Source organism: Anabrus simplex, chromosome 2 (genome assembly GCF_040414725.1).
Source record: "Anabrus simplex isolate iqAnaSimp1 chromosome 2, ASM4041472v1, whole genome shotgun sequence".
Lineage (NCBI taxonomy): Eukaryota > Metazoa > Arthropoda > Insecta > Orthoptera > Tettigoniidae > Anabrus > Anabrus simplex.
This window is the reverse complement of record NC_090266.1, coordinates 928,547,059-928,570,286: the sequence shown is the minus strand read 5'-3', so window position 1 is coordinate 928,570,286 and position 23,228 is coordinate 928,547,059. Positions and strand designations below refer to the sequence as shown.

The following is a 23,228-nucleotide window of genomic DNA, read 5'->3' as shown; positions in this document are numbered from 1 at the left end:
ATGGAGACACAATTAATGCTAATGCGTATTGTGAAACATTAAAGAAATTAGGGCAGGCAATACAAAATCGACGGCGAGGTCCATTGTCTACAGGCGTCATTCTCCTTCATGACAATGCCAGGCCTCATGCAGCTGCGATAACACAACAACTTTTGCAGCAATTCGAGTGGGAAACCTTCGACCATCCCCCGTATAGCCCGGACTTGGCCCCTTCGGATTTTCATCTCTTTACGAAGCTTAAAGACTTTCTGGTGGGAAAAAGATTTGACAGCAATGAAGAACTTAGAGCCGTGACTACGTATCTCAATATGCTGGCGGCAGAGGACCATGACACTGGAATACAAAAACTCGTCACACGTTATGAAAAATGCCTAAATTTGCTTGGAGATTATGTGGAGAAGTAGTGTAAAGTATGCTCTTTCCAATAAAAATGTGTATATTTATTAATATTTACTCCTGTATCTTTATTGTGCAAATGGGTACCACTTTCTGCATGACCTTCGTATATTCTGAATAATATCCATGCATGAGCACCTCATCAACACACCAAAATATACATAAAATACACTCACAAAATACTGCTGAATACTCCATATTTACACAATTATCCAACAACAACAAAAACAGTGGGAAATGAAAAGAGAGGACTAAGCTACCGATGAACATTAATTACAAAGCATATACCGTATTTACTCATGTATTAGACCCCCTTGCGTATCAGACCACCTCCCCCTGGCTTTTTGAGATGAAGAAAATGAAAAAAATAAATCTTGCATATAAGAGCCCCCAACGTAATTTGTTAGAGAAGAACGATGATTCCACTTCGAAGCGGGTACAAGTCTTATTGCAGCTCTGATGACATCGCACAAATTTGTGAATAGTTTCGTCCGTAGACCTATGCAATGAAAACACGTCGAATCCATGCGGTACATCTGTGTTTTGTAGTTAATAATGTCCACCAGTGTAATGGTTAGCACAATTAGTTGCTGTTCTCGGGAGTCTGACTTCAATTCCTGGTACCATACTGCCAGAAATTTACGAATGGCAGGAAGGTTGATATGCGGTAAAAGCGGTACATGTAACTCCCCTCCACTGGGGGCATGTTTATAAAGAGCTGTACCACCTCGGGATGAGAAAATGAGTTTACTTTAGTTGAGAAATATTTGCGGCTGTTGCCATTTATACAGCAGGCGAGATCATTAAGAAAGTGGTTGTTTAATATCTCGTAACTTGGGCCAATATAGGTATATATTTAGAGAGAAGTAAGTTTAAAACGTGATAAATGCTATCCAATTAAAACGACTGTTTTACTCGCCAACGTACCTAACAAATAATAATAATAATTTTATGTCCCCATGTAATTTAAATGATTTTCGGAGACGTCAAACAAAACATACTAGGGTATGCGTTAATAAAAAAAAGAGACAACGAATGTACAAAATTAAACATTATGATAATAAAACGCATTACTGCCACACCTGTAGATATCCATAAATGTGGTATATTTTCCTGTTATTTATTTTTATTCTTTCTGTCAAGGAACTTTGGCACCATCAGGGTGATAATATACCTAACCTAAACATTATGGTCCGTCTTATCTCATAGGCAGCTGTTTATGTAAATCGTGATGTGATAAATGTAGAGAACAAGCATGAAATGTGGGCTACTTAAAAATAAGGGTCTGTGTATCAACAGCCGCAGTTATCAAAAGAATGTTTCCAGTTACTACGGTATGTATTGCATTCGGAAGTACAACTCGTAACATACGCTAGTTATCAGCTAATGGTTTGGCATGCCGGCATGTCTTCTACAGCACGGATTTATTCGGAAGGAATGGCTTCTGCTACATATACACCAACTGGGAATATCAGAGACCATCTCTAGAAACCATTTGGGAATAGACTCGCACTGTTCAGACTCTATCGTCGGGAACGAAATTATTTTTAAAATGTTCAAAAAGACGGGACCTCATAAATGCTCTCGATTGCAGTGTATTGCTTAAAGAGAATGAAGCATGGCTGACGCGACTGACGAGATGGCAGTGAAGATGACGTCACTTGAATTGCCGACACGCCGGTAGCAGGGCAGGAAAGTTGGTGGTGCACGACGATAATTCAAATGAAAGCAGTGATCAGGTTTATTGTGTGGTAGGCCTACTGCTGAATTGACAGAGACAAATGACTGGCCATTAAGTCCTTTTGTATCAATATTTAATTATATGATAACACAATATCCTTATCCCTTTTTCTACGGGGGCGAGTATGAAGTGAGACGAATCTTCATAGAGAGTTTTTATGGCAGTATGCCCTTCCTGATGTCAACCTCATTAATGAGATGTAACGAATGAAGTGATATGAGAAACTAAAACGGACTCTAATATGTACCGTAGGCCTAAAGGTCTTGTTCACCATTTATTATCTTTTTACGTTTAGAAATACTGCCTTCCAACGAAAATAGCCAGTATAACTTAAATACATTCTAACATGGCAACATTCTTTGTTAAATAATAGTTTAGAATGGTTACACGTACAATTTATAGCTCTTTATAGCCTAGAAGTCATGTGTTCGCTGCACAAAATTTTGAGATTATCGCATATTGGACCCCCCTTTACTATTTTTGGCTGTAAAAGTGGGAAAAAAAGGGGTCTAATATGCAAGTAAATAGGGTATATATAGATAAATACCCTTCACTGTCTCTGTGTATCAACACACCTCGGATATTCTGATTATTGGCACTTGCTATTTCGCATCAATACTGTACCTTTATAACTCTGTGTTCACTTATTCTAACACTTAGTTTATAGATACTTTCACTTGAGCAACACACGCTTTTTCTTCCAGACCATAAATTATGGAAAGTCTGAAATACAGTACCCCATAGCTCTCACCAACATATAAGACACCAAGCCACCACAAGTGATATAACGCCAAGTGTCTAAGCACTTCACAGTTTGTAGGTCAGTACCACACATCACATTCCACAAAATTTCACATAAACCATGTTCCACAAAAGTTTTAACGCAAATCACCTCCGTTGTTTTCTCACATACCAAAATAGACCTCATTTTCCGCCTACTCTCACATGGTACATTTAGACTGATCCTGGACATCCAATAATGAATGGAAGATCCTCTTGCCATACTAAGACTATGCCCTGAACCTCTTCCAGGTCATAAGACAATAACAACAAGGACACGTCATCGGACTCTGGGCTATTCCACATGACTCGCGGAAACTTTCCGAATTGTAAATAGCACTGTTTTCCCATCCTCTTGTACAAAACAAATTTACTCGTATCACCTTCCAGCTTAAAATATTAACAATAAATATACAAATGAAATAATAATAATGATAACAATAATGACAGTAATAATATCTCTTATTTCTGAACTACAGCAATGAGCGTTCCCTCAAAAATCAAAGGTATATCATGTATATGATCAATCAATCAATCAATACTGATCTGCATTTAGGGCAGTCGCCCAGGTGGCAGATTCCCTATCTGTTGCTTTCCTAGCCTTTTCCTAAATGATTTCAAAGAGACTGGAAATTTATTGAACATCTCCCTTGGTAAGTTATTCCAATCCCGAACTCCCCTTCCTATAAATGAATATTTGCCCCAGTTTGTCCTCTTGAATTCCAACTTTATTTTCATATTGTGATCTTTCCTACTTTTATAAACGCCATTCAAACTTATTCGTCTACTAATGTCATTCCACGCCATCTCTCCGCTGACAGCTCGGAACATACCACTTAGTCGAGCAGCTCTTCTTATTTCTCTCAGTTCTTCCCAACCCAAACATTGCAACATTTTTGTAACGCTACTCTTTTGTCGGAAATCACTCAGAACAAATCGAGCTGCTTTTCATTGGATTTTTTCCAGTTCTTGAATCAGGTAATCCTGGTGAGAGTCCCATACACTGGAACCATACTCTAGTTGGCGTCTTACCAGAGACTTATATGCCCTCTCCTTTACATCCTTACTACAACCCCTAATCACCCTCATAACCATGTGCAGAGATCGGTACCCCTTATTTACAATCCCATTTATGTGATTACCCCAATGAAGATCTTTCCTTATATTAACACCTAGATACTTACAATGATCCCCAAAAGGAACTTTCACCCCATCAACGCAGTAATTAAAACTGAGAGGACTTTTCCTATTTGTGAAACTCACAACCTGACTTTTATCCCCGTTTATCAACATACCATTGCCTGCTGTCCATCTCACAACATTTTCGAGGTCACGTTGCAGTTGCTCACAATCTTGTAACTTATTTATCACTCTATAGAGAATAACATCATCCGCAAAAAGCCTTACCTCCGATTCCACTCCTTTACTCATATCATTTATATATATAAGAAAACATAAAGGTCCGATAACACTGCCCTGAGGAACTCCCCTCTCAACTATTACAGGGTCAGACAAAACTTCACCCACTCTAACTCTCTGAGATCTATTTTCTAGAAATATAGCAACCCATTCAGTCACTCTTTTGTCTAGTCCAATTGCACTCATTTTTGCCAGTAGTCTCCCATGATCCACCCTATCAAATGCTTTAGACAGGTCAATCGTGATACAGTCCATTTGACCTCCAGAATCCAAGATATCTGCTATATCTTGCTGGAATCCTACAAGTTGAGCTTCAGTGGAATAATCTTTCCTAAAACCGAATTGCCTTCTATCGAACCAGTTATTAATTTCACAAACATGTCTAATATAATCAGAAAGAATGCCTTCCCAAAGCTTACATACAATGCATGTCAAACTTACTGGCCTGTAATTTTCAGCTTTATGTCTATCACCCTTTCCTTTATACACAGGGGCTACTATAGCAACTCTCCATTCATCTGGTATAGCTCCTCCGACCAAACAATAATCAAATAAGTACTTCAGATATGGTACTATATCCCAACCCATTGTCTTTAGTATATCCCCAGAAATCTGATCAATTCCAATAGATTTATTAAGGTTATTGCAATGAAGGATCGCTGCCAGTCATAATGACCAGTGCATATTTTGAGAGTAAAATGTCTCAAAACTTCACCATATGCAAACCAGGAGAACGCAACAATATTAAGTCATGCCGCATGCAATAATGTGTGCTTCATGTCACCTGTATTATTATTTTCATATCGCAGATGCCTCCTTTTGTTTTTTACTTTGTTGTGTGTGGAAATGTATACCATAGTCAAGCTAGGTATAAAAACCATAATCTGTTGTTCCATGTAATTCAGCATTAACATTACCATGGCATGTAAACGTTTTCAATCATATAACGAATTGTCACATTTTTTACTGTCTGTGTCAGACATAGAGACTGAAGGTGAAGATATTGACTGTAATGAAATGACTGATGTAGATGAAGTTGATTATATCCCTTTTGCATCCCATCTAAACCAATCACATGAGTCAGGCGATGATGAAAATGATGAGTGAGATCAGTTCAAGCAGGACAGCAGGAGATATATCCTTACATAGCCATCTCAAGTCAAATTACTCAGAAATTCTTGCTACTAGGTGTGGGGGTCAGCTACCCAAGAAGTGGATACGAAAAGTATATCATTTTTATTTCTGAAATGAGAAATTCAAGATGGTAGCTGTTTATAATGTCATAATTTGGTATACTAGTGGCCTCTTTAGACATAATACTAAATATTATTGGACTTGCAAGCATAGAAAATTGAATGAAAAAAATCACTGGTCAGAATGACAGGTATGGTCCTTCTAATGTTAACAAAAACTAAAACACATTTTTGTGTACACATTATTTGCACTTGGTACCGGATATATTCAAATGAAACTAACTCATACATATTATGCCTTATGGGAGTATGTATCCCTTTATCCCTCTTCCCCAGTCCCTCTCACTCACTTCACCATGTCTCAAGGTCTCTGAGAAATAAAGTAGATTGAGGTTTTTTATTTTTTTATTTTTATTTTCATGAGAGAACTCTGATCCATAACAATGGTGGAACCCTAAACAAAATTTAGGATTCTTGGGTTCAGTTGGAAATTGGTTTATGGTTTTCTGTTCATTCTAGGTTAAATGATCAACTGTAATCTATGTGTTCTGTAATTTTATATAAGTAGGTAAAGAATGAATGAATTAATTAATTAATTAATGTTCAAAAGCTGAAACATTTGAGAATATTGGTAACTATCAAGAATTTTGTGGCATAATTTGTACATTTAAGCCTGTAGTTATAACTGTGTACCACCACCACTATACCAGTAGAACTATAAGAAGGGCTACATTACAGATTTTATTAACTGTAAACTGAAAGAAGCAGTGATATTTATTTACCTTATAATGGAAGGGCACACACTAGGGAATCACGGATATCACAATAATCCTATAATAATAAATCCTATAAAGACTGATATTACATACATTTTTTACACACATTAAATGAGCAAAAAATAACACAACGTTCAAAACATTTCTTTCAGAAATTAACTTGTGCAACCTACAGAAAGCATTAAAGTTAGCATGTTTGAATTGGTGCGCTTGGCTATGTAGGACTGCTGCGTTCACTCGTTGAGGGACCGCCCCACTGATCTTCCTCTTTATTCCGTTAGTAATTGCGTAGCACATCGCGAAAGTGATGTAGTGGCATTAAGAGAAATAATTTAATTCCTTCATTGATTGTGGGTTAATAAACGCAATAGAATAATATTCTTTGGTGAAGATAAAAGTTAATCAGTTTAAGTGGATATTACACACGAAAGCAAGTTACTCTTTATAGTTTCTTAAACAATGATGCTCATGGTAGAAATGTTGAAAAGGCAAAGCGGTTCTACACCTACTACATCAAATGAAGCAAGGGTAATGGCAAGTGGAACATTCTATGTCACCACTGTCAAAACAATATTTCACAATATGCTCAAAGGCTCTCGGGTTTTCTGGTCAAGTACTGGCTTCGGTACTAGGCATATTGCTACAAGGGACAAATACAAGGATGCAACAGTTGGTGGTATGTCAGAGATTGAATTTTCAAGATGGTGTTTCTCTGCGCCAAAATGATAACCAAATTCGATAATTGAACATTTTCAGATAATCTACGTACAAAGCCTTTCTATACTCTAAACCCGTATACATCTAGTGGTTGACAGTAAGCTGCGGTACTAGGAGGGATCATCATCAGCTGTACGGTATCTTCATTTTGTATAGATTTATGTCCAGAAAATGAATCTAGAATGAGCACAAATTTGCTGGACAGTGCATTTTGCTTGAATATGCCATTAAACAATTCGTTCACGTGTATTGTACCCTTGGGAATGTTGAATCAGCGGTATTCCTCTCTATCATTCTTCTGCCACGGTGCTCTGTAAATAAAATATACATACTGTAATTACCGCTATGAGACTCTTATCTGCTTTGGGTGCGATTAGTTGGGTATTCTTCTTCTTATTTTCCTACCGTATTTCCCACACCTGTGGGGTCGCGGGTGCAAACTGTGTTGCGCATGTGGATTTGGCCGTGTTTTATGGCCGGGTGCCCTTCCTGACGCCAACCCTATTTGGAGGGATGTAATCACTATTGCGTGTTTCTGTGGTGGTTGGTAGTGTAGTGTGTTGTGTGAATATGAAGAGGAGAGTGTTGGGACGGACACAAACGCCCAGTCCCCCGAGCCAGAAGAATTAATCAGAAGTGATTAAAATCCCCGACCCGGCTGGGAATCGAACCCGGGACCCTCTGAACCGAAGGCCAGTACTCTGACCTTTCAGCAGAGTCGGACAAGGATCTCAAGTACTACGGGTACTATTTACTACTAATGACAATGGACCAGGTTAAATTTTTACTAATTAATTTATTCAAATCGAAATTAATTAAAAAATCAAAAATATTAAGTAAGCAAATAAAATCATAAAATGGACTCTGACAGTAAAACAGCCATCAATGGCTCAGTACACCACAAACAGGAATTCTCCTAACCGATTAATTAAAATTGAAATTAATTATTGACACCACAGGTGTGCAGTATGTACCAATGACTGACGTAACTTCGTTACCTTTATCAACAATTCCAAATACAATAACTGTTACACAAAAGAACTCCGAGCAGTGTCAAAAATTATATTCTGTTAATTTAATTTGCAGTTATCAAAAATAAAATCACCAAAAGGATTACACTGACTTATATGAATTTGCACTGCTCCAACAAATTAATTAGGAGCTTCCTGAGAACACACCTGAATTTGGGAGTTTACTGCTCCCTGTTACCTAAATATTATTTAAATTAGCATCACATTAAATATGGTCTCAACTGACCTTTCATGATCTGGTATTGGAAGGATACTCAGACATCTCTGTGTAGTCAACACAGATTCCCTAAGTTATAAGTTCACATAAAGAAATCAACTGAACAGACCTGCCTAACAATTTCATATTAATTAAATATTCAAATGTTTAACCCTACCAGGTTTGCATGACTCGCATACCTTTTTTTCTCGATTATAAACAAATGCGTAAGTCTACTGCTTTACGCTTACGGTCCTACTCATTTACAAATCTACATTTTTTTTAAAAAACCTACAACCTGTTTTTGAGTCATTGACCGGGTCAGGGATGTAATGAGTGAATCATATATAGGCTATTAGTACGATGGGGTCGCCACTCCCAAAGTGATTATTAATGACTGATAGATGCTATGAATTGAGAATGGAGAGTGTTGCTGGAATGAAAGATGACAGGGAAAACCGGAGTACCCGGAGAAAAACCTGTCCCGCCTCCGCTTTGTCCAGCACAATTCTCACATGGATTGCCCGGGATTTGAACCACGGTATCCAGCGGTTGTGACGAGATAGGTCAATGTGGGGTACCAATAAATATTTTATTCATACCAGTGGCAAAAGGAACGGAAACCTTAGCATAGAAAATGAGATGGTCGACCCACAACAACAAAGATCGTCAAAAGATAATCTTTGGGACACCACAACGCTCAAGGTATACCAAAGTTATTTCACTGGTGGTGACTTGTCGGACCACGGAAAGACTTCCGGTCAATGCCTCGTTGGGTGAAACCTAATATATCAGATTTTATCATTCACCAATCAGCAGAGCCAGTGGACGCCACGGCGGGCTACCCGAGAGGGGTGTCCGTGGTAAGTACATTTTTTTTTTTTTTTTTTTTTTTTTAAAGAAGAAAGGAAAAGGGAAAGGTAAAGAATGAGAGAGAACGCACAACTGAACAAATGTAAGAAGAGGAGAATGGTTTTAAAACAAGTTGTATTTTAAACTTCTAATAACTAGAATAAGCAGGGTACAACAAGCAAAGAGGGGGGGAATTACAAACTTTAGATAAGGGCTCAGCCCGTTTGACAACCAAGACACAATCAAGAGTAATAATTATCAAGATTTCTTGGGATCTGTTATTATGACTTTCAAGAAAAGCCCAAGAGCAAGGTTCGACAGGGAAAACTATAATCAACACCTATATAAGTACACAAATACTTTAATTAAGAAACAAAGCCACTAAATCTTTATATAAACAATGATTTAAGGCCACCCTTACAATCTCGATTTTGCACCCAAAGGAGGGCAGGAAGGTTATAGCGCATCGGATGACAAGAATTTTTAGTACTCAATATCCGAAAGGAAGAATAGGAAAGAAAAGGAAAGCGAAGTAAGGAGGGAAGAAGAAAAAAAAAAAAGGGATGAAGAGGGGGGGGGGATCCTTCCAGGCTGCTTAGACGCTATCACGTTGGCAATGTAAACGATCACTCGGATCAGTGAAAAGTTCAAGGTGTGGCAACACTACTCTCACTTGTCCAAACACAGTTGATTCTGGCGCATGAGGTTGATAAAAGGTTCCAGTCTGAAGGACTTAGTTAGAATTGAAACCACGAAACCCCATATAATTTAACATTCAAAGTTCAAATCTTGATATTGAAAGATATAAAAGGTTGTAACTTTTGCTCACCCAGTCTGTTGATAAATCAATGCAGCAATTCACAAATAAAAGTAGGTAAAACGTCCCAACGGACCAGCCGTTGGAGAACAGTTCCGCTCTCTCCACTCGAGTTGTTTTCCAACTGAATGTCTGACCGCCGAGAGTAAGGAATAGCTTGCTTATATAGGTGGTGAACATATTCGAGAAGTTACTCGATGAAAAATACGTAGGTGTGACGTCACAACGAGGAAGCAGCAGTGTGAGATAGCAGGCCAGTTAGTGAACAGCTGGGCGAGCAAGCAGAAGAATGCGGCAGAAGGTAAGACGTAATAGCGCGGTCGTAACATATTCCCACCACTCGGCGAATCCGAAGGATGGGGGAGATGACGATGATGATCCAGAGGTGGAGAAGAAATTCCCATGATGACCACGGAGGATACCATCGCCGGAACTCGTAGAACGATGAAGCAGAAACGGAAAGCAAAAACCAAACAGGCATAAGCAGCGAAAAATAAAAGGAAAAGGAATGGAAGGAAAGAGAGAGAGAAGAAGGGAAAACAAAGATGGTAGAAAGTAGAAAGGAAGAGAAAGGTGATATGGAGGGAAATAGAGAGTTACAAAAAATAGACATATATACATTAATAAAAAAAGGAGTGGCCTTAATATATATATGGAGAGAGAGATACAATAAAAATAAGTATTTTTGAACAATATACGTAATTTAAAGTAAAGTTTCCCATACAAGAAATCAAAAAAGGGAATGTAAAACCCCTAAAATTTATATATGGGAGAGTCAGACATAGGGGGAGGGTGAGTGGAGAGAGCAGAATTGAGTGAGCAAAAGGAAAGAGAAAAAGAAAATACAAGTATAGAAAACCCAAAATGGACAAATGAGAGAAGATAAAAAACCTAACCAAAAGGAACAACAAAGGCAGCCTGGAAGAAGTCTCTATCCCTAACCCTCAGGAGAGGAAGGAGGGAAAAATTTCTTCATCTGAGAAAAATGAGCTTTTTTAACTTCAGTAGGAGTGTCAAGGGATTGGAGGAGGGCAGTGGTCGGAGAGGGAAAAGAGAGGATACGGAAAGGACCAATCCAGCGAGGGGAAAGCTTTGCAGATAAATTTTGAGAAGTAGAACTAATGGGATGATTCTTTAAGAGTACAAAATCAGAAACTTGAAAAGATGGGGAATGGACTCGGGAATTACAAGCCTTACGATGAAGATCTCTGGCGTGAAGAAGTTGTTGAAGGGCTTGATTCAGTTGAGTATCAGTGAGAAGATGAGAGGGGGTATCCAATAATGAGGATAAATTCCAAGATAAAGAAAGGGGTGTGTGTAACTCTCTGCCAAGAAACAACTTGGCAGGAGTAAAGGATGTAGATGAATTAATAGTAGTATTTAATGCCAAAACAAAATGGGGGAGTTCGGAATCCCAAGACTTATGGTCAGTAGAATGAAAAATAGAAAGAAAAGTTTTGAGATTTCGATGGTAACGTTCTACAATGTTACCCTGAGGATGATAGGGGGAAGTAAAAACTTTCTTGATACCGTAAGAGAAACAAAAATTATAAAAGGCCTTAGAAGTAAAAATAGAAGCATTGTCGGAAATTAATACTTTAGGAAGACCAATGATGGGAAAAATCTGAGTGGATAATAAATTAATAATTATTTGGGAAGAAATATTTCGTAACGGACGAACAATAAGAAACTTGGAGAAACCGTCGAGCAAAGTGAATATATAAGCATTAGCTTTTGAGGATTTTACTAACGGGCCAACAATATCAATATAGAATTTTTCAGCGGAATAAGTGGCAGGAGAAGCGGCATAGGTCCCATAGGGTTGGTGGTTGAGTGGCTTATGTTTTTGACAAGAATCACATAAACGAACCCAAGAATATATGTCTTTTCTCATCTGTGGCCAAAAAAATAAAGAGGCAAGACGAGCATAAGTTTTGGCCATTCCAAAGTGGCCCCCAACAGGGGAACCATGGAAATACTGAAAAATCATAGGACGTAAATTTGAAGGAAGAACGAGGCAAGAAATAGCACGTGGAGTAGGTTTAAAAATTAGCAGACGATTCTGCAAACGAAAAGGACCAGAATAATTTGGGAGAGAAAGGTCTTGAATGAGCTGTTGACAATACGGATCTTGTTTCTGATGGTCCAGACAGGACTGAAAGGAAAGGGGAAAATTAGTAAGGGAGGAAATAGAGGTAATAGCATTAACAGGCAAAGAATCAATTTCAGAGTCATGGGATTGAGTATCTTCAAAAAGGCGGGATAAAGCATCAGCAACTGAATTATGAAAACCCGATACAAACTTAAGCGAAAATTTAAAACGAGATAACCGAAGGAGCCAACGACCAGTACGACCTATTTTAGGAGCATTATGAAGCAACCAGGATAATGCTTGATTATCGGTCTGTACTACAAATTCGCGATGGTCCAAGTATTCGGCAAAATGTTCAATAGCCAAAAGAAGCCCCAGAGCTTCTCTTTCGTAGACAGAATATTTTCGTTCTGCAGGAGATAAAAGACGACTAAAATAGGCAATGGGTAAGGTTTGGCCATTACAAGTTTGTTGTAAAACAGCGCCAAGAGCGATGTCAGAGGCATCAGTTGAAAGTTCAAAGGGAAGGGAAAAATCGGGGATTTGCAAGAGGGGGGCATGAGAAAGTTTGGATTTTAAGGTATCAAAAGCAACTTGTTGAGAATTAGTCCAATGAAATTTAACGCCTTTTCTTTTAAGGAGATTTAATGGTTCCGAAATTTGAGAAAAATTAGGAATGTATTTGGCATAAAAGCCCACCATGCCTAAAAAGGAGCGCAATTGTTTCAAATTCTGAGGAGGGGGAATTTTATGAATGGCGGAAACACGGTCAGGATCAACAGCGACACCCTGTGAGCTGAGGATATGACCAAGAAATTTGATAGATGTTTGAGCGACAAGAACCTTGGAAGGGTTAACAGTCAAGCCAACGGAACGAAGACGTGTAAGAACTTCACGGACATGCAGTAAGTGAGATTCGAAATCAGGAGAATAAACAAGGATATCGTCAATAAAAGGAAACAAATATTTGTACTTAAGATCGGAAAATAAAGAATCAACAAAACGCTGCATGATTTGAGATCCAAGATTTAACCCAAATGGAACTTTTTTGAACTGATATAAACCAGTAGGCGTAATAAACGCAGTGTAGCGAGAGCTAACATCATCAAGGGGAATCTGATTGTAAGCGGAGTTGAAGTCAAAAATAGTAAAATAATGAGAATTAGAAAAATGTTGGAAAGCGGATTGTAATTTAGGCATCGGATAGGCATCATACAGTATACGGGCGTTTAATTTTCTATAATCGACTATAAATCGAAAGGAGCCATCAGGTTTATTAACAATGAAGGCAGGAGAGGCATAATTGGAGGATGAAGGAATGATAGTGCCATCACGAAGCATCTTATCAATTAATTCATTAAGAATCTTCATCCTAGGAGGGCTAAGAAAATACGGAGAGGAGCGAACCGGAGTAGTGTCAGTCAAATCGATATGGGCTGTGAAGTTCTTAACAGTCCCTAAATTAGGGGTAATCACATCAGAAAATTCCTGGAGGAGAGACTGTACCTGATCAGAATGAATAGAATTAATTGCGAGGGAGGAAGACTGATGGGAAAAGGGATAATCAAAAGGGTTTATCAACGGAACAGATTTGGATGAAAAATGAAAAGAAACCTGGGAATGAACGGAATCAAGAATGAGACCAGTGTGAGAAAAAAAATCAAACCCTAAGATGAGAGGAGACGATAAATGCTCAACCACAAGAAAAGTAAAGGGCCAGGAAAAATATTGCATTTTAATGTTTAGAGATATAGTGCCAAGGACATGAAGAGGTTGGTTTGATGCGGAAATACATTGCCGAGAAGATGAAGTATATTGCAAATGAGGAAAATTGGCTTTTAAGGATTCAAAAAATGAGAAACTAATAAGGGATACGGCAGCACCTGAATCTAAGAGAGCAACTGATGGCAAATTATTCACAGTTATCAACACATGAGAAGTACAAGGAAGAAAAGAAGCACTAGAAGAAAACGGAGGAACATTTTCAGGAGGAGAAAAAGTAAGTGAAGGCAGGTTTTCCCCAATAATACGACGACTGCCTAACGACGTGGGTGGAAGGCGTTTCCCGAAAGTGAGGCAGTACAATACTTAGAAATATGTCCCTGACCTTTGCAACGAAAGCATGTTATAGTTGAACGATTTGTTGATGAAGAAGGAGAGACAGAAGGTGAAGGTAACGAAATAGGTAAGGGAGGGGGTACGATACCAGGGGGGGGAATAGATGAATAATATGAAAGATCTCCTAAGGAATTAATGACATGAGACTGAGCCAAATTGTATAACTGAAGCATGGTAGTGGGGGGGTTAAGTGCATCGAGGAGCTGACGAAAGGAAGGAGCAGCATAAAAACGGACAATTGAAATTAATTCAGAAGTATTACAAGCAATGTTCAATACATCACTATAGGTAGTAATAGAATCAAGATAGTCATGTGTAGATTCAGTAGGTAGTTGGTGGCGACGGACAAAGTCAGTGCTTAATTTGTAACGAATCTCATAGGGCAAAAAATAATTATGTATGATAGTCCGTAAGTGAAACCATGAAGAAAAATTAGACATATTATCAAGCCAAAATTTTGAAAAGAAACCAGTAGTTTTAGCTGACAAAAGACCAATTAATTGAGGAAAGGAAGCAAGTGTAATATTTAAAAATTTTCTCACAGAGAAAAGCCAAATGGTCAAGCTGCGAGGATCAGTAGCTTGTAGCTGAGGTACAAGAAGCAATGATTGCTTAACTATCTGAATATTAAGTGCACTGTCAACAGAAGTAAGATGGGGGGAGGAAGAAAAATGGGTTGGTGATGGAAACATTGCATGTTGTTTGACGACTGGAGGAGATTTTATGTCATCAGAAGAATGCATTAGTGAATCCGAAGAAGGAGAGAAAGAAATCAAGTCCCCGATAAGAGGGGTCGGTAAGGACAGATTATGATACGAGGGAAGTGGTGAAGAATTAGAACTGTCACCCAGAGGAAAGTTATCCGAAAAACATGCCATAACGATAGGGAAAAGAAAAACAGAGCGTATAATTAATGGAAAAGATTGTCTGCTACCATTTGTGACGAGATAGGTCAATGTGGGGTACCAATAAATATTTTATTCATACCAGTGGCAAAAGGAACGGAAACCTTAGCATAGAAAATGAGATGGTCGACCCACAACAACAAAGATCGTCAAAAGATAATCTTTGGGACACCACAACGCTCAAGGTATACCAAAGTTATTTCACTGGTGGTGACTTGTCGGACCACGGAAAGACTTCCGGTCAATGCCTCGTTGGGTGAAACCTAATATATCAGATTTTATCATTCACCAATCAGCAGAGCCAGTGGACGCCACGGCGGGCTACCCAAGAGGGGTGTCCGTGGTAAGTACATTTTTTTTTTTTTTTTTTTTTTTTTAAAGAAGAAAGGAAAAGGGAAAGGTAAAGAATGAGAGAGAACGCACAACTGAACAAATGTAAGAAGAGGAGAATGGTTTTAAAACAAGTTGTATTTTAAACTTCTAATAACTAGAATAAGCAGGGTACAACAAGCAAAGAGGGGGGGAATTACAAACTTTAGATAAGGGCTCAGCCCGTTTGACAACCAAGACACAATCAAGAGTAATAATTATCAAGATTTCTTGGGATCTGTTATTATGACTTTCAAGAAAAGCCCAAGAGCAAGGTTCGACAGGGAAAACTATAATCAACACCTATATAAGTACACAAATACTTTAATTAAGAAACAAAGCCACTAAATCTTTATATAAACAATGATTTAAGGCCACCCTTACAATCTCGATTTTGCACCCAAAGGAGGGCAGGAAGGTTATAGCGCATCGGATGACAAGAATTTTTAGTACTCAATATCCGAAAGGAAGAAAAGGAAAGAAAAGGAAAGCGAAGTAAGGAGGGAAGAAGAAAAAAAAAAAAGGGATGAAGAGGGGGGGGGATCCTTCCAGGCTGCTTAGACGCTATCACGTTGGCAATGTAAACGATCACTCGGATCAGTGAAAAGTTCAAGGTGTGGCAACACTACTCTCACTTGTCCAAACACAGTTGATTCTGGCGCATGAGGTTGATAAAAGGTTCCAGTCTGAAGGACTTAGTTAGAATTGAAACCACGAAACCCCATATAATTTAACATTCAAAGTTCAAATCTTGATATTGAAAGATATAAAAGGTTGTAACTTTTGCTCACCCAGTCTGTTGATAAATCAATGCAGCAATTCACAAATAAAAGTAGGTAAAACGTCCCAACGGACCAGCCGTTGGAGAACAGTTCCGCTCTCTCCACTCGAGTTGTTTTCCAACTGAATGTCTGACCGCCGAGAGTAAGGAATAGCTTGCTTATATAGGTGGTGAACATATTCGAGAAGTTACTCGATGAAAAATACGTAGGTGTGACGTCACAACGAGGAAGCAGCAGTGTGAGATAGCAGGCCAGTTAGTGAACAGCTGGGCGAGCAAGCAGAAGAATGCGGCAGAAGGTAAGACGTAATAGCGCGGTCGTAACACGGTGAGAGGCCGACACGCTGCCATCTGAGCCACAGAGGCTCCCTCAATTCTACATAATTCTACTTAATTATTCTACCTAGTTATTAATAAGTTGCAATATGCTTGGGTACTGTAAGTGAAATGTTGTTTTAAGAATGTAACCAAGCTGTCTTCCTCCCCTAAGGTTGTTGAACTCACATTTACATTAGAGCATGACAACATAAAACAAAGCAATGAGACTATGGAGTGGGTATGTGGGGAAACTGGGAGTGAGATTTCTAGATCCTAATGGGTGGGTAGGAGATACGGATCTGCTCTCAGATGGCCTTCACTTAAACCGCAGTGGTACCTATAAGTTAGAAAATTTGTTTAGAAGGTTTATAGAGAGGTACATTCACGGAATTAGGGAGAGGTGATAAGGGAACAGGGAACTGGAAGTCAAGTAGGGATGACATAAAAATGTTAGTGCTGAACTGTAGAAGTACTGTACAGAAAGGAATAGAATTAAAAGATGTAATAGATATGTACTTACTAGATATTGTAAAGCAGGGTAGACGTGCGTGACATAACTTGGGCTGAGGCAGCTGCTGTAGTGCAGAGTACAAACACCATGTGCTCGGTCTGGGTTTATAAGAGAAGACCCTGTAGATATGTGGCAGCAATATGCAACAACACATGTGCAGAACAGAAGTCATGCTCACGCCTTCATACAGAGACCCTTCTGTTATAGTAGTGGTACGTGGTACATCATAGCACTTGTAAAAAATGGCATAGCAACTGGTTGGAGTATGAGGAACAGTATTGTTTGTATGGTCAAAACGTCTCAAATAAACTCTGAAATTGTGGTGGTGTATGAGATAAATGCAGCCGTAGAGAGATAGTGCCAGCTGTTTGACCAAGACCGTTCAGATGTGACTGATACTAATCAACAAGGAAGGCCTTTAGTGTTGATCATAAAAGATCCCTTCTGCAGTTTGATGAAAGTATCCACAGCAATCGTAGAGCGACTGTCACAGCTGCTACACAGTTGTGCTCATGGTGGGTTCCTCCTTCATTCATGAACGGAAAGAGAGATATTTTGTGGGTCCTCTGGACTTCTTGAATGTTATTCTGTAGAAGGCAATGATTTCTTATAATGTATCATTCTGGGCAATGAGACATTGATGCATCATTCCACACCAGAAATAGAGAGGGTCTATAGAATGGCCAGCACACATTGTCACCTGTTCAGAAGAATTCTAAGTTGCACCAACAACAGGGAATGTGTGTCTTCTTTGACTGTGAAGAAGTTGTTTACTTTGAGTGTATTAAAAATGGCACAACCACACAACCATTCATGCACTTCTTACTGCCAGATACTGAGGTCTTTGCACAAAGTTGCAAAATACAGGTGGTGTTGAAAATTAACCAGAGGAATTTTTCTTATTCACGACAATGCCATGCCACACAAAGATTTCACAACACATGCTTTGCTGTTAAGGTTTAGATGGGATGTGTGGAAGCATCTGATATGTTCTGGATCTTGCTCTGTACTACGTTCATGTGTACAGCAAGCTGAAATGATATTTCAGTGAATAATAATTTGTAAATGATGAACAAGTATAAACAGTGGTTTTTCAGTGGCTCTTTACCCAAGGAAGAGATTACTATTTTTGGGGAGTCGAAGGATTTGTGGAATGTTCAGACAAATGTCTACAGTGGCTGAATAATTATGCTGAAAAATATTTACTGTATCTGTGTCACATTGTATAGTGTAATGTGTTGCTCAGTAGAAGATCCTTGACCTGCAGTAATTAAATGTGACTTATTTCCCACCATAGGCAACCCTGAAGATGGTTTACCATGGTTTCCCTTTTCATACCAGGCAAATACTGGGACTATACCTTAATGAAGACCACCGATGCTTCTTTTGCAGTCATAGCCCTTTCCTATCCTATCGCTACTGAATGTTTGACTGTGATAGCATGATTTTAACGCCTGAAAGGAAAAAAAATAAATAGTAAGTTCCTTTTTTTCAATTTGCTTTACATTGCATCAACATAGATAGGTTTTATGGGGACTATGCGATAGGAAAGGGCTAGGAGTGGGAAGGAAGCAACCATGGCCTTAATTAAGGTAAGCCTCAACATTTGCCCGGTGTGAAAATGGGATTCCACGGAAAACCTTCTTCAGGGCTGCCGACAGTGGGGTTCGAACCCACTATCTTCCGAGTGCAAGTTGACAGCTACGTGACTCAAACCACACAGCCACTTGCTCAGTCAGTAACTTACTATTAGAATCTTTCACAAAATTGTATTTCATTTGTCACCAAAATCATCATCATCATCATCATCATCATCATCATCATCATCATCATCATCATAGGTTGTTCTGCCATTCGGCAGGTCCAATCATGGCTGTGACCTCCATATCTCTCGATCTTGTGCCCTTTTCTTCACTTTTGCATAATCTTCCTTTCTTTTTCTAATGCTGTCTAATAACTGATATCGCCTCCTTCCTCTTCCTCGTTTTCCTTTTATCATCCCTTCAATTGCTACTCGTAGTATGGTGTTGTGTCTTAGATTATGCCCTATCCAGTTTTTCTTCCTATTTTGGATTACGGTCAGCATGCTCCTCTCTTCAGAACTTCCTCATTTGATATTTTATCTTCCCACTTTACACCTTCAATTCTTCGCCAAATCCACATCTCAAATGCCTCTATTCTTCTCTGTTCTTCCTTCCTTAATGTCCATGTTTCAGCGCCATATAGAGCTATACTCCATATGCAACACCTTGCAAGCCTCTTCCTCAGATCTTTCTCTAGCGGGTGACAAAACAGTTTTTTCTTCTTGTTGAAGCTTTCCTTGGCTAAGGCAATTCGAGCTTTTATGTCTGTTATAGAGTGAAGGTCTTCAGTCACAATACTTCCAAGATACTTAAACTTATAGAAAACTTATAGAAAAGTATACACAGTCTTTGTAGACTTAGAGAAGGCATTTGACAAAGTGAGGTGGGATAAGCTCTTGGAGATACTTAAAAAACATGGAGTGGAATGGAGAGAGAGAGAAGACTGATCAAGGAATTATATCACCAAAATGAAGTCATATTTTATGCTTTTTACAAATTGATCTGTAGTTTATTCTTTCTTATTTGCTTTTCCTTGCACCTTCAAAGGAATAAGGATTAGATGAGATGATTTTGGACTGGGGAATTTCAGTTATTGAGCTATATATATATAATTTTTTAATTTTATTTTTCAGAAGAAAGGCTATTCTCGTGAAGGGTGATAACTGCTGCCTATGCCATTTGTCAGGAACTAAATACCTCTCACAACTCAGTGAAGGTGAAATTTTGTATGCCTCATATCATAACGATCTCTTCCAGGTAAGTTCTTCTTTTATGGAATGTATTATTTAATAGCAATGACCATTTAAGAATTTACATACGACAATAGGGCAGTTGACATTCTATTTCAAATACCTTACATAATTTGCAATTAAGAGATTTCACTTTTGTTGTCTAACTTATTTTTAATATATCTAAAATTATTTATTCTTATTAGAATGTATGCACTGTCATTTGCCTTGTTGCACTGGTAATGAATGTCTGTAGAGACACAGAGTTTTAACTGGGTATCATGGAGACGAAGATGCTTAGACTGACAGCTGGCATCACCAGGTTGGATCAGATATCCAATGAAAGAATAAGGAAACAATTTTATATTGCACCAATCGAGAGAAAAATGCAAGAGGGCCATTTACAATAATTTGGACATGTGCTGTGATGAGGAGTGGACACAATCATGAAAAAGATCTATACCCTGGCAGTTGCTGGACAAAGAGCAATGAGGCGACCGAGGCTGCGATTGGCTGATCCACTAAATGGAGACCTCAAGAGCAACAAATCTCTGCCCTGACATGGCCCATGACAGGAAAAGATGGTGACAGCAGACCCACATGGCAGACTCTACCACCAGGCAGGACTAACGAAGAAGAAGAAGAAGAAGAAGAAGAAGAAGAAGAAGAAGATCAAATATTTGTATTGGAAAGGAAGAAACAAGTGCCAACTCAAGTTATATAAATTGAGAGAGAGGAACAAGAAAAGGAACATATAAGAGGACAAACACAATGAGAGGTCAGTGTGAGAAGAGGAGACAAAGACAAGCATAAAAACACAAAAGGACAAGGTCAGACTCCCCATCTTCGTAAACTGCTGTCTTCAGATAAATACCATATTTACTCACGTAACTCCCCTCTTTAAACCTTTTTTGACCTCAAAAATGGGGAGGGAAAGTTACGTGAATCTAAATTTAAAATAGAAATGAAAAAATCAAACATTACTTAAGTTACAAAATTTATTTTGGCCTAAAATAGTACGAAATAATCAAAGATATGTTTAACACAATTAATTTTAATAAAAAATCAAAGGCAATAATATGTTCCCTAGCAATAATTATACAGAAACCACTGTCTTTCAGTGTCATATGAGAATTTGCTGAAGATAGGAGCCAGATGCCTGAAATAAATTAGAATACTGCATTAGGATAAAATCTGTAAAATTGCCTACGCTAAAATGTATTTCACTTCAAAGAAATGATAAAGTGGTTTTCTTGGTACACTGTAATTCTTCTTTCTGCTTCCGCCAGTAACGCACGTGTGATGGTACTACAGAAAATTCACGAGATGCAGCACGATTGCCGTTATTTTCGGCAAATTCTATTACAGACAATTTAAATTGTGCGTTGTAACTACTGTTTTTTTTTCCCATCATGTCACTGACAAACCTACGCAGTGGCTTCCACGGTATGCACTAGCCATGCGTCTTGGTAGGTGTGCTATTTACCAGCTGATGAGCCCAACTTAGCACGCTGGGACGAAACGCTGGCAACCAGGAATGAGTTGGCTGGAAAATTTATAATGTCCAATAATGGACCAACTATATTGGCATTGTAAATTTACTCATTCAGAACAAATATTTCAGCTTCCCTATGGGAATCAACATCTTTATCTCCATTTACTTTACGTGACCCTGATAAAAGTTGTTTTACAGATCATTTGCACACCTGGATGCTTTTCTAGATGCATACATTAGTTGTTTGATTTATTTATGAATAATGGCTGAATTCTTAGCCGCAGCTACAGAATTTCTCTAGGTGGCCTACAGTTCTACCGAGAAGTTACCAAGCACTTTGGTACAAATTTGAAGAGGTACGAAGGAATGAGGTCGACTTCCACAACCTGAAGAGACAAAATAACGAGTGGTGGAGGAAAAACACCATAGTTCTTTTCTAATAGAATAACAATCAAGGGCTGATGTAAAATTTTTGGTTAAAAAACTGAAATCATGTACTAGGTGTAATGTTCCTCTTCCTGTCATTTATTTTTCAACTTACCATGAGCAAATCTGAACCCCAGTACTGGTTATGCAATTTAGTTATGTATTCTGTGAACAAAATATTCTTCCTATGAAAGGAAACGATAACCATTATTGACTTCATTTTACAGCACTATACAAATGTATGTTTGTGAAAATAATTTCTTGTCTGGTAAAAATTTCCAGCTATTTAAATAACCTCATTTCTGAACAAGTACTTAGCAGGTTGTTAAAAACCCACATGTTTAGTTCTTATTAAGAAAAGGAGTTCATTTTCCACATAATCAGCACATTGATATGATGTAATTGTTATCAATTCATTTAAGAAATCTTTTTGGACTAGTTTCAATTGTTAAATGATCATCTTCAGCAGTTTTTACAAGATAAAGTGTGTTTGTACAAAACCTAAATTAATGAAGAACTTTTAGCTCCTTTACATGAGTAGCCATCTCCATGTGCAAATCTTGAGTCTTTGAACTAAAAAATAATTTGGGCATAAATGGGTTAATGTTTGCAACTACACTGTTTCTTTTATTCAGCTGAACACACAAAACAGGAGTGTGAGTAGTAGCGTGAGACCTTCTTTGGCTAGTGCTTCAACAGAACTGATATTAGAGGTTAGGGACATTACTGACATCAAGCCCTGGGGGAGGGGAGGATGATAGCAGAGTGGTATTGTCACTGGCTTCTCATCAAGAGCCATGGTTTTTATCCTGGCTAATGCATGTGGAATTTTTTAAACAACAGTCTAATTCGGATTCCATGTGATACTGGAGGTCCTTGGAACTATGGACATGATATCAGTAGTCTTGTAAAATAACAAGCTATCTTGCTTACTTACTTTTGACATCAGGCCAAAGTTTTTAGGGTATGTAAGAATGTGTATTAGTATTATATGTATTTACGTGCATATTACTAAAGTTACTTGGGTCAGACTTGAATATTAAACCATTTACAAGAAGTGAACCCAGAAACCACACCATGATTACTATTCCTGTTTTGTTATTGATCTCATCTAGTCCTTTTCTTAAGATAACCGTGCATGCCTCGCCAGGTTGTGGTGGTGATGGTGGTGTCACATTGAATATCTGTTATATGTATGTTAAAGTTATGTTGTGACTTTATATTAATTTCAGCTGCCATATTTTGTAGCTGCGGACCATAAAACTAGGAGCATTGTCCTTGTTATTCGTGGTTCCATTTCACTTCGTGATGTCTTCACTGATCTGACAGCAGGAGCTGAATTCTTTGATGCTCCAGGCATTCCTGCTAACAGTATGGTAATTAAAAATAACATATTTTATATATTGATAAGGTTTGAATATGCTAGTAATATTTTAGATCAAAAAGTGATGCGTAGAAGCATGAAAATATTGTGGCTGTAGTA

The 23,228-nt window shown here is 38.3% G+C and overlaps 1 protein-coding gene across 5 annotated transcripts in view; it reads left to right on the top strand.

The window, feature by feature from the left end:
- The window catches only part of LOC136863192 (diacylglycerol lipase-beta), a 575,063-nt gene that overhangs the window by 463,589 nt on the left and 88,246 nt on the right, over positions 1–23,228 (top strand). For all 5 annotated transcript variants that reach the window (XM_067139553.2, XM_067139552.2, XM_067139549.2 and 2 more), the window contains 2 exons: positions 19,729–19,852; positions 22,978–23,121. In XM_067139553.2, the coding sequence (XP_066995654.2) occupies positions 19,729–19,852; positions 22,978–23,121 (268 nt within the window). The remainder of the gene's footprint in view (positions 1–19,728; positions 19,853–22,977; positions 23,122–23,228) is intronic.